At 44.7% G+C, this 14,400-nt stretch overlaps 1 protein-coding gene across 1 annotated transcript; it reads right to left on the bottom strand.

Moving 5' to 3' along the window:
- Positions 1-8,916: 8,916 nt before the first annotated feature.
- RPL6 (ribosomal protein L6) lies at positions 8,917-13,980 on the bottom strand. The gene is made up of 7 exons (XM_045776495.2): positions 13,960-13,980; positions 12,862-13,098; positions 12,669-12,767; positions 11,408-11,551; positions 10,874-10,922; positions 10,102-10,286; positions 8,917-9,108 (listed from the first exon to the last, which is right to left on the bottom strand). Exons 2-7 carry the CDS (start codon positions 13,096-13,098, stop codon positions 8,956-8,958), a joined length of 867 nt encoding a protein of 288 aa, XP_045632451.2. The 5' UTR covers positions 13,960-13,980; the 3' UTR covers positions 8,917-8,955.
- Positions 13,981-14,400: the final 420 nt, after the last annotated feature.

The raw sequence follows: 14,400 nt of genomic DNA, 5'->3' as shown, positions 1-14,400 counted from the left end.
CCTTGCTGCACTGGAATTTAAAATTCCCGCTTGCCAATTTGCAAAAAAACTCCCCGGCTGCAAAAACTTAGATTAAGAAACGGTCCCCCCCCTTGGGGCGCCTGGGTAGCGCAGTCGTTAGGCGTCTGCCTTCGGCTCAGGGCGTGATCCCGGTGACATCAGGCTCCTCCGTTGGGAGCCTGCTTCTTCCTCTCCCACTCTTCCTGCTTGTGTTCCCTCTCTCGCTGGCTGTCTCTGTCAAATACATAAATAAATAAATAAATAAATCTAAAAAAAAAAGAAAGAAAGAAAGAAACGGTCCCCCCCACAAAGGAAAAGTGAGCCAAAGACACAATCCTAGAATTTGCACGAAAAGAAAAGCAAGCTCTTTATGTTTTCCGTAATTCAGTATTCCGAGGGCAAGAAGTCCTATCTGTGATGAGGGAAGGGCCCCGCACATAGCAGAAGCACCAGCTCCATATTTGGGCCAAGTGTCTACTTTGTGCAAGGAAAGATTAGGTTCCTGAAGCTTAGGATGGGGAGGTGACTTGGAACAAGTACTTCCACAGAGGATGAGAAGTCCAGGGACCTGGTCTGAGACTTGGGGAAGGTTCCCTGAGGATGACGCATTAAATGAAGAGAGAATGGTGCGGGAAACTGACGTGAAGAAAAACATGACATGAAATGCAGCGTGTGTGGCTTTTGAATCACGGACCGCCTGGGTTTGTGTCCCAGCTCCTTTGCACGTTGCCTCGGCCAGATCATTGCACACATCTGTCCTGCAGTTTTCCCATCTTAAAATAGGATGATAGCAATCCTACCTACCTCATAGGGTTTTTGTGAAGATTAAATGAGTTAATATGGGCAGGGCCATTAACACCATGCCTGCAATGTAAGAAGCTCTCAACAAGTGTTCGTTATTATTAAATGTGGCACCATTTTTCACCAGTAATTGAAATCAAATTTTGACTTCAACCCAGGGATGGCGCAGCTCTTGGGCAAACACGTCATCTTTGCTGGTAGACCTTGAAGTCAGCATGGTCTTTCTGGAAAAGCACTTTGGCCACACATACCCAAAAGTCATAAAGGGACCATGCCTTTTGATCCATCATTCCACTCCTAGATATTTACCCATGGAAATCTTCCATCAAACAAGGAATTGTCACATTCCTACTTTCTGCCGGACTCTTATAACTGAGTCATAGCTCCGATCCTCTAGAAGCTGAAAAATCTAATGGGGGAGCAGACCTTACATGGCACTGTTAGCAGTCCTACCTGTGCGGGGGGGGAAGAGAAGCCTACAGAGCAGAAGCACCTGCTTCATACTTGGGGAGAGACTTGGGAGCAAGCAGGAGATCAAGAACAGTGGTTCTCAACTGGGGGTGATTTTGCCTACCACGAATGTTTGGCAATGTCTGCAAATGATTTTTATTATCATGGATGGGGTTGAATCCTACTGACATCCAGTGAACAGAGACCAGAGATGCTGCTAAACACCCTACAATGCACAGAACAGTCCTCACTCTCCCATACGCATACACACACACACGTGCGTGCGCACACACACACGCACACACATACACACACCCCACAGATCCCCGCCCCAAAGTAAAACCAACCCACAGCCTACCCACAGACCAGGGAGGGGTGAAATATGTGCTTTTTGTTGTCAGTCAGCCACTGACGATACTGAGATCTTTTTTATGGTTAATCCCTAAATCCCTAGTGCCTGGCATGGTGCTTGGAATAAAGTAGCTGCTTTGTAAGGCTTTTCGAGCTTAGGGGATCTGAAGATGCTGTGCAGAAAACCTCACACATCCGTCCACAATGTGGTTTTACATGTGCTGCGTGCTCCCTAAGCTCCTACCCCTCGGCTGCTTCTTCACCTCGTCTCGGACCAGTGTCCGCAGCAATCTAAGAAAGTCACCCTGGCTTCTTTCAATTTCTTTACCAATTGTATAACTGTTCCTACCTCTTGGCCTTTACACTTCCTGTTCGAGAGCCTAAATGCACTTCCCCACCTGGGTAGCTCGGCAAACTCCCGCTCATCCCTCAGGTCTCGGCTACCTCACAGAGAACGCCCCTGGCCCCCCAAACATCATATGTCTGCCTCTTTTAGTAATCCTTAACTGATATTGAATGATTAGTAATAAAATTTAGGTGCCTCTCTCCCTTGCTAGACTGTAAGATACAGAATGTCTAGCACAATGCTTGGCACATAGTCGGTGCTTAATACAGAGTCGAAGATTCACGGAATGCATTAACACCAGGTCATCTTTTGTAGGGAAGTCCATAGGTAGGGAGATTAGTTGAACCAAGGCTCTGCTTTAATAATTTGAGAGGTGATAGAGGACGTGGTTAAGAGGACGGGTCCAAGGGCCAGACAATCCAGGTTCAGATCCCATTTGGAGGAGTTACTTAACCTCTCTGTGCCTTAGTCTTCCCATCTGTAAAATGGGAATGATAACGAAAATACAAGAACATGCTTCCTATGGTGGTAGTATTAAGAGAGTTTAAAGTATATATCTTAGGGGCGCCTGGGTGGTGCAGTCGTTAAGCGTCTGCCTTTGGCTCAGGGCGTGATCCCAGTGTTCTGGGATCGAGCCCCACATGGGGCTCCTCTGCTGGGAACCTGCTTCTTCCTCTCCCACTCCCCCTGCTTGTGTTCCCTCTTTCGCTGGCTGTCTCTCTCTCTGTTAAATAAATAAATAAAATCTTAAAAAAAAAAAAAGATTAGTTGCCCATAGAGTTGAGGGTCTGTTTCTGGGTTCTCTATGCTGTTCCATTGATCTATGTGTCTGTTTTTGTGCCAGTACCATACTGTCTTGATGATTACAGCTTTGTAATAGAGCTTGAAGTCCGGAATTGTGATGCCACCAGCTTTGGTTTTCTTTTTCTTTTCTTTCTTTCTTTCTTTTTTTTTTTTTTAAGATTTTTTTTTATTATTTATTTATTTGACAGAGATAGAGACAGCCAGCGAGAGAGGGAACACAAGCAGCGGGAGTGGGAGAGGAAGAAGCAGGCTCCCAGCAGAAGAGCCTGATGTGGGGCTCGATCCCATAACGCCAGGATCACGCCCTGAGCCGAAGGCAGACGCTTAACCGCTGTGCCACCCAGGCGCCCCTGGTTTTCTTTTTCAACATGCCTTTGGCTATTCAGGGTCTTTTCTGGTTCCATACAAATTTCAGGATTATTTGTTCCAGCTCTGTAAAAAAAGTTGATGGTATTTTGATAGGGATTGCATTGAATGTGTAGATTGCTCTAGGGAGCATAGACATTTTAACAATATTTCTTCTTCTAATCTATGAGCACGGAACATTTTTCTGTTTCTCTGTGTCTTCCTCAATTTCTTTCATGAATGTTCTATAGTTTTCTGAGTACAGACCCTTTGCCTCTTTGGCTAGGTTTATTCCTAGGTGTCTTACGGTTTTTGGTGCCATTGTAAATGGAATCGACTCCTTAATTTCTTTTTCTTCTGTCTCATTGTTAGTGTATAGAAATGCAACGGATTTCTGTGCATTGATTTTATATCCTGCTGCTTGCTGAATTCCTGTATGAGTTCTAGCAATTTTGGGGTTTCTTTGCCAATTCAGATGCCTTTTCTTTCTTTTCATTGCCTGATTGCTGAGGCTAGGACTTCTAGTACCATGTTGAACAGCAGTGGTGATAGTGGACATCCCTGCCGTGTTCCTGACCTTAGGGGAGAAGCTCTCAGTTTTTCCCCATTGAGGATGATATTCGCTGTGGGCTTTTTGTAGATGGCTTTTGATATTGAGGTATGTTCCCTCTATCCCTACACTGTGAAGAGTTTTAACCAAGAAAGGATGCTGTACTTTGTCCAATGCTTTTCCTGCATCTTTTGAGAGGATCGTATGGTTCTCGTCCTTTCTTTTATTAATGTGGTGTAGATCTGTGGATGTTGAACCACTCTTGCCGCCCAGGAATGAATCCCACTTGGCCTTGGTGAATAAGCCTTTTAATGGACTCTTGGATCCTATTGGCTAGGATCTTGGTGAGAATTTTTACATCATGTTCATGAGGGATATTTGTCTGTAATCCTCCTTTTTGGTGGGGTCTTTGCCTGGTTTTGGGATCAAGGTCATGCTGGCCTAATAGAAAGAGTTTGCAAGTTTCCCTTCCACTTCTATTTCTTGAAACAGCTTTGAAAGAATAGATATTAGTTCTTCTTTAAATGTTTGGTAGAATTCCCCTGGGAAGCCATCTGGCCCTGGGCTCTCGTTTTTTGGGAGATTTTTGATTACTGCTTCAATATCCTTGCTGGTTATGAGTCTGTTCAGGTTTTCTACTTCTTCCTGTTTCAGTTTTGATAGTTTGTACATCTCTAGGAATGCCTCCATTTCTTCCAGATTGCCTAATTTGTAGGCAAATATTTACTCATAATATGTTCTTACAATTGTTTGTATTTTGTTAGTGTACGTTGTGATTTCTCCTCTTTCATTCACGATTTTATTTGGGTCCTTTTTCTTTTTGAAAAAAAAATTAATGTTGAAAGACTACAGATCATGGGGGGGGGGGAAAGCTATGAATTCTATGTGCTGTATTCCCCTAGCGCTAGTTTTGCAGTTCTCATTGATCAGTTAACTTGGTCTTGGCGGGATGTTCTCGCGGACCTCCTGGGGGAGGGGCGTGTTGCATTGACTCTTGAGTGTCTTTGCCTTGGGTGGAATTGTGCTGCCCTTGCCAGGGGGCCAGGCTAAATAATCTCTGTTTTGCTCTCTGTAGCCCATGTTCCCTGAAGGCTTTCTGCGCAGCTTTAGAGGATGAGAATGGAAATGGCAGCCTCCCAATCTCTGGGCCTGGAGCGGAAACCTCTGGGCTGCACTCCTCAGTGCGCCCTCAGGGAACAGCAGTCACTCACGTCTCCCTGGTCTCTGTCCTCACTCCCTGCTCACCCGGCCTGTGACCCAGCACTTCTATCTCAGGCACATGACCCCGTTTCGAGTCTCCAAACCCTGCAGACTCCTGCAGTGTGCTTCCACGCTGCTCCTCCCAGGGGAGGGTGGGTGGGGGGGGGTCTCCCCGGTTCTGCCGCTTTTTGGGCCCCTGCTCAGAAAGCAGTCACCTGACTGCCGAGGTTCATGGTTTATGACAACCCCGAGCTGGGAGCCCACTCCTCAACTCACTGTTTGCAGCCGGCTTCCCTGCTCTGATGCCTGGGAGCTCAGCCATACTCAGGCACCCCCAGTCTTCCTGTGACCCCAGGGATCCTGAGACCACACTGTCCCAGCTAGGGTTCCGCCCCTGGTTAACAGCCTGAGTGACATCCCTCACCAGATCAGACTTCTAAAAGTTCCATCTTTGTGCTCCGCTGCTCTATCTCTTGCTGGTAGCCGGCTTACAGAGGCTCTTAACGTACTTTTTTTTTTTAATTTTTTGAATTTTTTTTATTTTAAGTAATCTCTACACCCAGAGTGAGGCTTGAACTCACAACCCCAAGATCAAGAGTTGCATGCTCTACCGACTGAGCCAGCTAGGCACCCTCAAGCAATTCCACTTCTAATATATACCAAACATAATCAAAAGCAAGGACTTGAATAAATATCTGTGTATCAATGTTCACAGCAGCTTTACTCACGGTTGCCGAAAGGGAGAAAAAACCCAAATGTGCATCCATGGGTGAATGAGTTAACAAAATGTAATATATCCACTCAATGGAATAGGATTCAGCCATAAAAAGGAGTCAAGTACTGACACATGCTACAACATGAATGAACCCTGAAGACACCATGCAAAGTGAAATAAGCCAGACACAAATACTGTATGTGCGGTACATAAAATAGTCCAATTCTAGAGACCGAGTAGAATAGAATACCAGAGGCTGGGCAGGTGGGGAATGGGGAGTTGGTGGTTAATGGGTACAGGGTTTCAGTTTGGAATGACAAAAAAGTTCTGGAGATGGATGGTGGTAATGGCTGCACAATGGGAACTGCACACTTAAAAATGTTTAAAATAGTACATTTTGTTATATTTTATCACAATAAAACAGTTATACAGAAAAGAAGTATATGCGTTAGCTGCTCAGCACATACTCTGGACCATAACATTTCCTATTATTCTATCAATTATCTGAAAGGTAAAAGCGTAAGCAGCAAAGTCAGGCTTCAAATCCAAGTCTTCTTGATTCCCAAAGCTCTAATGTTAACCTCTGCACCGTTTCCAAATGACCTGCACTCGATGGATATCTTTTGAATGAATAATTCCACACCCTTTTCCCAAAGAAATTCCCATTTTATACTTGTATACTTGTATAATGTATGGGGAAATTCAGAACATTGTTGACTTTCCTTACATGTATTTTGTACTTTGATGGTATTTTTGAATTGCGCATGGCAGCTCTGTTCAACACTTGTTAGACCTCTCAAGTTGGGATTCAGGCCCTAGACCCTGGTCACGACAGCCTGGGAGGTGCCACAGGCTGAATAATAGCCCCAAATTATGTCTGTGCTCTAAACCGCCCCCTCCCCCGGCCACGTGTATGTTACTTCATGTGGCAAAAGGGACTTGGCCTGTGTGATTAAGCTACAGCTGTTTTGAGATGGGGAATGTGATATAACACAAAAATATATTTGGTCTTTGTCCCTGGCACAGAGCTCCTAAAACCCATGGAATTTCCCCAGCGACAGGGGTATCTTTTGTTATTGTTCAGAAGCTCCTTTAGATCATAATTGCGTTTATGCTAATGCAGTGACTTAGGATAGGACCCCAGCCTCAAGATGGGGCTGGTCACCAGAAGTCCAACTGATTATAAGGCTGGAACTTTCACCCCTCCCTAAACTTAAGGCAAGGCAGCATAGGGGTGGGGTGGTGGACCTGGGATTGAGGTGGGGAAGAAGCTGGAGATTAAGCTCTGCAAAAAGTCTTGGGGAAAAAAAACCCCAAAAAACAGAAAACTTGAGCAAAAAGGTTTGATGAGCTTCCGGGTTGGTGAACATACGGAGGTGCTGGAAGGGGGCCATGCAAAATCCATGTTTCCCCCACTATCCTTACCCTTGTGCTACAGATCTCTCCCATTTGGCTGTTCTGAGTTGTATCCTTTTTAATAACAAATAAATGCAATGTGTTTCTGAGTTCTGTTCAGTCATCATAACAAATTATTGAACTTGATGATGGTTGCAAGGTAACCAGGTCAGAGAGAAGTGGGATAACCTGGGGTATCTACTCCCTAATTGGTGTCTGAAGGGCAGAGAGGAAGAATAGGCTTAAGAAATGGGCCAATCAGAGGGCCTTGGAGCCAAAACGATTTTGGGAACTGAACCAGAGTGATAAAGAACCACTAGAGAGACCATAGCCAGAAATGACAGGTTTGGATTTGTTTTGAAAATATATCAGAGCACACGCTATATACCTAGTGGTGAGCCTAGAATTAAAAAAAAAAAAAAAGACGACGACCATCATGGGGATGTAACATACAGCATGGGGACTAGTTAATACTGTATCATTGTTTGAAAGTTGCTAGATTTTATAAGTTCTCACAAGATTTTCTAACTACACATGGTGATGGATGTTAACTAGACTTACGGTGGTGATCATTACATCATACCCCTGAATTGTACACCGACAGCTGTCAATTATATCTCGATTACGAAAAACTGAAAATACCACGTGCTGAGAAGGCAGTGGAGTGACTAGAACCGTCACACATTGCGGGTGGGATGCAAAATGGGGAAGGCTGCCAGTTTCTCACAAAGTTAAACATGCATTCACCATATAAGCGAACAATCCTGCATTTTCACCCAACAGAAATGAAAATATACCCAAAAACTTGCATGTGAGTGTTGACAGTGGCCTTACTCATCATCTCCAGTTAAGTGTGAACCCAAATGTCTTTCAGAGGGTGAATTTTAGGATAGTGATAGAAGGATCTAATGGAGCAACAACGGACAAGAACTACTGAGCCATCGATATGAACAAATCCCAGCAACACTATGCTAAGTAGCACACTAGGATATTCTGAAAAGCAAAAGCACAGGAACGGGTTTGATCAGGGACTGCCTGGATCGGGAGCGGACGTTATGAGCACGAGGGAACTTTCGTGGCGGTGATGCTTACCCAACTGCACAAGTGTCACAGAACTACACTCAATAGCTCATCAAATGTGAATTATCAATAAAAGCAACTTCAAAAAACCACTAGGGCCATCTTTCACTTACCATCTACCCAAACCCCAAATCTGATGACCCCTTGTTTAAGGGAGACTGTGGAGAAAGACACTGTTGTACAGGAGCACAATCTGGCTCAAACCCCACGAATGGGAGTTTGGCACCATCTACTGAAATTAAAACACATAAATCCTTACTCAGCCAAAAATGATCCTTACCTGCTACTCATCTGTACGCACACTTGAACTTGTTGACTACCTTGTATGTAATTACAAATGACATAAACCCAAATATCCATGTAACGGTACAGTACCCTGTCAATGAAGATGGACTGAAAGGAACGCCCAAAACACAGTTATCTGTGTGATAGTATGTATAGCACACGAGGTTCGTGGCTTAAAAAAAAAAAAAAAAAGACGGTAAACCATTCTACTCATTTGCTGTGTATGCTTGTAAAGAACGAGATCCGCAAGACTAACGGCAATGATTAGGAGTTGGGCCGATGGGGGAGAGATGCATAGTCAAAGGAAGGAAAGTCTGTGGCCTGAAGAGCAGAGCCGTTTCTCATCCTCCTGGTCCAGTACTGACCCGTCCAGTGATGCCCGGGAAAATGGCACTATTTCATACGGGCGGGTGCTGGGTGACAAGCCAGACACTAAGAAGCTAAAACGCTGATCCAAAGCCAAAGAGGACGTTCCACTGCGGCTGGTACCCCCTCCCAATCCCCACTCCGCTTGGCAGAGGCCAACACCCCACAAGCTGGCTGAGTCAAACCACACCTCCAGGCAGATAGAAATTTTAAAGACGACACAAAGGAAATAGACCAAGTTATTTAATTAGGTTCTTTGTAAGAAATTTAGAACACCAATTTGTGAGGATAAACTCCATTTGTAAGAGAAAACACAGAGCGGAGGTAGCCCTGAAGCTGAGGAACAGCTTTGATTTTGGGCAGAATTTGCGAGTCCACAGCTTTCTGATCGACCTTGCGCTGCTCTGTAATCTCGTATTTCTAGGGCGAGAAAAAGAAAATCATTTAAAAGTAGGGCACAAGTACCAGACTCCAGTTGACTCGGGAATCCTATTTCACAAGTACTCAATCCCAGGGATATTTAGAAAGCAATTCTGAGAATCCTCTCCTTGGAGGGCTGTGTGGTAGTATAACCTTGTTTTTATTTTTTTTTTTTTTTTTTTTTTTTTTTTTAGATTTTATTTATTTATGTGACAGAGAGACAGCCAGCGAGAGAGGGAACACAGCAGGGGGAGTGGGAGAGGAAGAAGCAGGCTCATAGCGGAAGAGCCTGATGTGGGACTCGATCCCGGATCGCCAGGATCACGCCCTGAGCCGAAGGCAGACGCTTTAACGACTGCGCTACCCAGGCGCCCCTAACCTTGTTTTTAACAGTAAAAATTGCAGCTCTCTTCCTTTTGTCTACTTTAATACACATCAAGGATAAACAAGGGTTGCGGCCCCTGGATAGCTCAGTCAGTAAAGCGTCTGACTCTTGATTCTGGCTCAGGTCATGATCTCAGGGTTGTAAGATCAAGCCCCATGTGGGGCTCTGAGCTGGCAAGGAACCTGCTTAAGATTCTTTCCCTTCCCCTCCGAAAAAAAGGATAAGCAAGTGTGAACTCCCAATAGAACAGTAGGACTTAGGGGCGCCTGGGTCAATTAACCATCTGCCTTTGGCTCAGGTCATGATCCCAGGTTTCTGAGATGGAGCCCTGCATCAGGCTCCCTGCTTAGTGGAGAGCCTGCTTCTCCCTCTCCCTCTGCTGTTCCCCCTGCTTGTGCTCTTTCACTGTCAAAATCTTAAAAAACATTCTGAGCTGAGCTCTCAATTGCCATTAAGAATCACTGAATGCAGCATCATCTGGAACGATATTTTTCCCCAGATATTCCTCATTATTAACAACTTTCGTCAATTCTTTGTGAAAATTTTGTTTTCACTCCCACCTAGGGAAGCTGGAGCTATCAGAGGCCGAGACAGAAAGAGAGGCTTACCTCTTTCTCAGTGTCGAAGATCTCACCTTCCTGGTGTCTGGGCTTACGCAGCTTCTTCTTCTTGAAGTAAGCATCGGTGAGATGTTTGGGGATTTTCACACTGCTGATATCAATTTTGGTAGAAGTGGCAATGACGAATTTCTGGTGTGTTCTACGCAGAGGAACTCGATTGAGGGACAGAGGTCCTAAGGAAAAAAATATCAACATACCGAAGGAAAGAGAAAGCAAAGATGTAAGAACAGACTTTGGATTTAAAGAAACCTGGTGCATTCAATTTTCTATTCAGCTGAAGAAATCTCAAACTGCCCTTTCTACAGCCAGAATCCAGACTTTTTCAAGATCTCAGTTTGCCCAAGGCTCCCCCTTCCTCTTAAGTCACCCAAGCTGGGAGACAGCATGGTCACTCATACACGTTGGCCAAAACCACAGGTCCCTGCAAAAGTAAACCAAGCACTGCTTTCCAGAGCGAACAGTTTACTTTTTACCTGTTTAGCAACTGTAGTTTGGTTCCAAGTGGCAGACCGATTACAAGTCTTATGCAGGATCATTCCCTGGGGTTAACGGCCAACCATTCTGCACTTTAGGTGGCAGTTACTTGGTGTTATGTTGCCACACAAAATTTAAACACCTGCTTCTTTAGAACTCAGGTGTATGCAGGACAATAAAACGGGACATATAATCTCACAACACTGAAACTTCCATGTAGGTGGAAGCAAAAGTACATTTAAAAATGCCAAGTTTCAGAGAATATAAAATCCAAGCATTTTCTTACCAGTCACAAGCAGCAAACCACTGCTCAGTTGCTTCAGGAAAACTACCCTCTGTAAATTAAACAGACATGTCAGACATTTCTGTGATTAAAAACAGACTTCTAAATTAATCAAATCGTAGGCTTCTAAATTTGGTAAAGAAAACTTTTATGTATCTGCTCAGCAACTCTGGAATCAAATATACCAACTACGAACAGGGGCACCCCTTGGATGTGAACAATACTTTTGTGTGCTTGTTTATAAAAGCAACTATTACTTCCAACAACAACAAAATGTACATTCTTTAACTCAGTAATTCTAGCCCTGCAAAACTGTCCTAAGGAAATAACTGAAGTATTCCCAACAGCGGCAAATGGTAGTAACTTACTGCGCATCATGGACTAAACACATTACGCTAGTGACTAGGCTGCTGGTATTGTTACCTCCCCACACCCCGTGAACTATGGTGACCATCGGCAAACACAAAAACCCTACCCAGAGTGTGAACTATGATCAAGCGTCTCAGGCACCTGAGCTGAAGTGCCTGCTCTGCTCACCTTGCCTCTGTGGCGCCCAGTGAGGATGATCAGAATGGTCCCAGGAGTGATGCTAGCCCGCAGTCTTCTCACGTGCTGGCTGAAAGGTTTTTTGCCGTGGCTCAACAGCTTTCGAGGCACATCTTCAGTAGGGTAATACCTAGGCTGTAAGGAATCCACAGGTCCAACTTATTTAAACAAGCTAGTCAGATTAGTAGAGCTGGTTGTCAACACTTGCTACACACACCCTTTTCACCTATTTTAAATGATTTACACTGTTGCATTTCATTTTCACTTCTCCCAAGGTGACAGTAAATTTGGAAAAGGTCAATGCCGCTTATCCTTTCCTATGCAAAACACAAGAGGAATCCATTTAACTCAAGGAGCTGTGTGTTCAGGGAAAGACAGAAAGCATCAAGCAAGTTACCTTTGTAGACTTAGGATCAAACCAAACTTTGGAATCAGACGGCAAGCTCTCATACACTGTCCTACCATCACACTGTGGTGTAGCAGTGATTCTCAAGCTTTCCTTGGCTCCCTGACCTTAACCTAAACTGTAATTCTCCAAAAACACATGTGACACATGGTTTGGAAGTTATGAAGGAAGCATGTTTGTTTTTCCATTGTGTTCACATCCTCCACATTAACGTGCATCACTCCCATGTCATGCACAAAGGAAAACAAAACCACACAGTTCCAATCAGGACCACCAGTTCATATATTGTAAAAACAAGACCCCACACAAAAACTTTTAAGTGTATGACAAATAACTCACAATAACCTCGGCTTTGACCACAAAACATTAGTACCTAACAGAAAAACCAGCCCACAAAAACTGTGACAGGAATCAAAGTGCCACTTTCCCTCTGGGGCATCACAATTTTCCACTGTGATGACTGTACTACATCTGGGAATATTTTCATAATGGAAATTACAGAGCAAACGTTGAGAAAGTGTTGGGTCTTGTGCATGGTAGAGGAGCCAAGCAACAGTGCTCTGGTACGTAACCGTTCTACAGGTCTGGCAGCATTCGAGAATTCATGCCCCACTTAATTCACACAACACTGTGAGGCAGACCCTTATTCCTGCTCTACAGGCAAAGAAAGAAAAGCACAGAAAAGCAACTCCACTTAAGATCAAACAAATGTTTAAGAGGCCTGGCTGTAAACCCAGAATCCTCTATCGGTAATTCTCTGGCCAACACAAACTTCTAAAACCTGAGAACACCAAAAAACCCTCACGGTATTCAAGCTTCCCGTTTACGGTCTCTTCCAAATCTTACCATTTTGCGAAGTTTAACCACTCGGGTACCACCGTTCTTGTCACCACCAACTGGTTTTGTGACAGTTGCAAGAACCTTCTCCTTCTTTTTCTTTTCAACCTAACGGGACACAAATGCATCAAAGTCAAAGGCAGACAAAAATTTCTAAGGTGAAGCTGTATGTCATGGTCAGTGATCTTCTGCATCCCCTTACCCTGGATTTGGCTGCTGAATACTTCCTCTTGTACATGGCCTTTCTGGAGTACATAGCTGATCGGGAATATCTGCCAATTCCTCTAACTAGGACAGGGTTTCGGCTGCAGTGGGGCTTCCCCTTCTTTGGCGTTTTAGCCTTGGGGTTACCCTTCTTAGCCTTGCCACCTGCATCAACCTTCTTGGCTTCGGGTTTCTTCTCCTTAGTATCCGGCTTCTCAGCTTTTTCGCCCGCCATCTACCAGTACACACATTAAAAAAGAAACGCATTTCACCAATTACCCCATGACAAAGCAATATCTAAACACTACATTAACAGGTTTCGGAGACGAACCCTCACCCCCTCCTCCCCTGGAACATCTAGGTCTTCCTCCAAAACCACACGCATCTGCAACAGCCCTCATAGTGGTTAATTTTTAATTTGAAGAGATCTTACACCTGTTCGCTAAATATTTAGTGGTCAAAAGTCCCTATTCCATTCGTTCACTATTCCTGTTTTGTGAATTAGGAATCTAACAAATCGCCACGGCTACGAAGCAGCGAGGCTGGACCTTGAAACCGTCTGCTTGCTATGCTTTCGCGCTTTTTTAGACTGCCGTCTCAGTCAAGAAATTCGACTTTGGAGACGAGAACACACCAACATGCAACCCAAACCCAGGCCAGGCTGAAAAGCGCAAAGCCAACAGGCGACTTCCGGTCGCGGATATGAGAAGGAAAAGTAGCATTTGGCCTCACAAAGCTCAACGTGGCTTAGACAAACTCAGCGGCGTCTTTTGGAACCCGAACCCGGGATTCCGGAACGCGTGCCGTCATCCCGGTCCCTGCTGCCCCACTACGGATCCCCAGAAGGGCCCTGTATCCCCAGCCCAGGAGGGCGGCAAGCAGCCGGGAGCTCCGGAGCCTCTTCGGCACCCCACCTCACCCTCTTCGTGCCCCTGCGCAAACCCAGGCGAGATAAATGAAGCGTCTGGGAGGCCTCTCAGATGACCCCGAGCATGTCCGACCCCTGCACGTGTCCACTTGATACCCTCCTGATTCGGATGGCGAAGGATTGGGGATCCCGAAATCGAGTCTTCCAAAGACGCCCCGCCATTCTTACCTTGCAAGATGGGAAAGAGAACTAAGGTCCCGGCTTCCGGTCTATAAGGAATCACGGGAAGTGTTGAGTATCATTTCCTTCCGGATCTGGGGCATTATGGGAAATGTAGTTTTCCCTCTTTTGACAGCCCTGTATGGAGAGCTATTTCTTAGAAGAGGAAAAAGCAAAGAACATTTTCAAAATGTTTCACTTTATAGACCAATAACATTCTCAAAATACTTTTGGAAGCCGACATAAATCACAACTTTTTATTTTACTTACTAAGGACATTAGTAAGCAACGTCCATTTTCAATATAAGAAGGGAGAGATAGATGAAAGACCAAATCTCCAAATAAAGTGAAATCTTTCCTATGAAAGGCTAGTTGTAAACTTTCCATGGACGTTTTCTCTGCAGTTAACTTAATGCCTATATACCCTATTCAGACTACAGCCTATGCTCA

This window comes from Ursus americanus, chromosome 30 (assembly GCF_024610735.1).
Source record: "Ursus americanus isolate L20-20 chromosome 30, mUrsAme1.1.p, whole genome shotgun sequence".
Taxonomy (NCBI): Eukaryota; Metazoa; Chordata; class Mammalia; order Carnivora; family Ursidae; genus Ursus; species Ursus americanus.
Note: the sequence above shows the minus strand (reverse complement) of the source record. Positions and strands in the feature narration are given on the sequence as shown.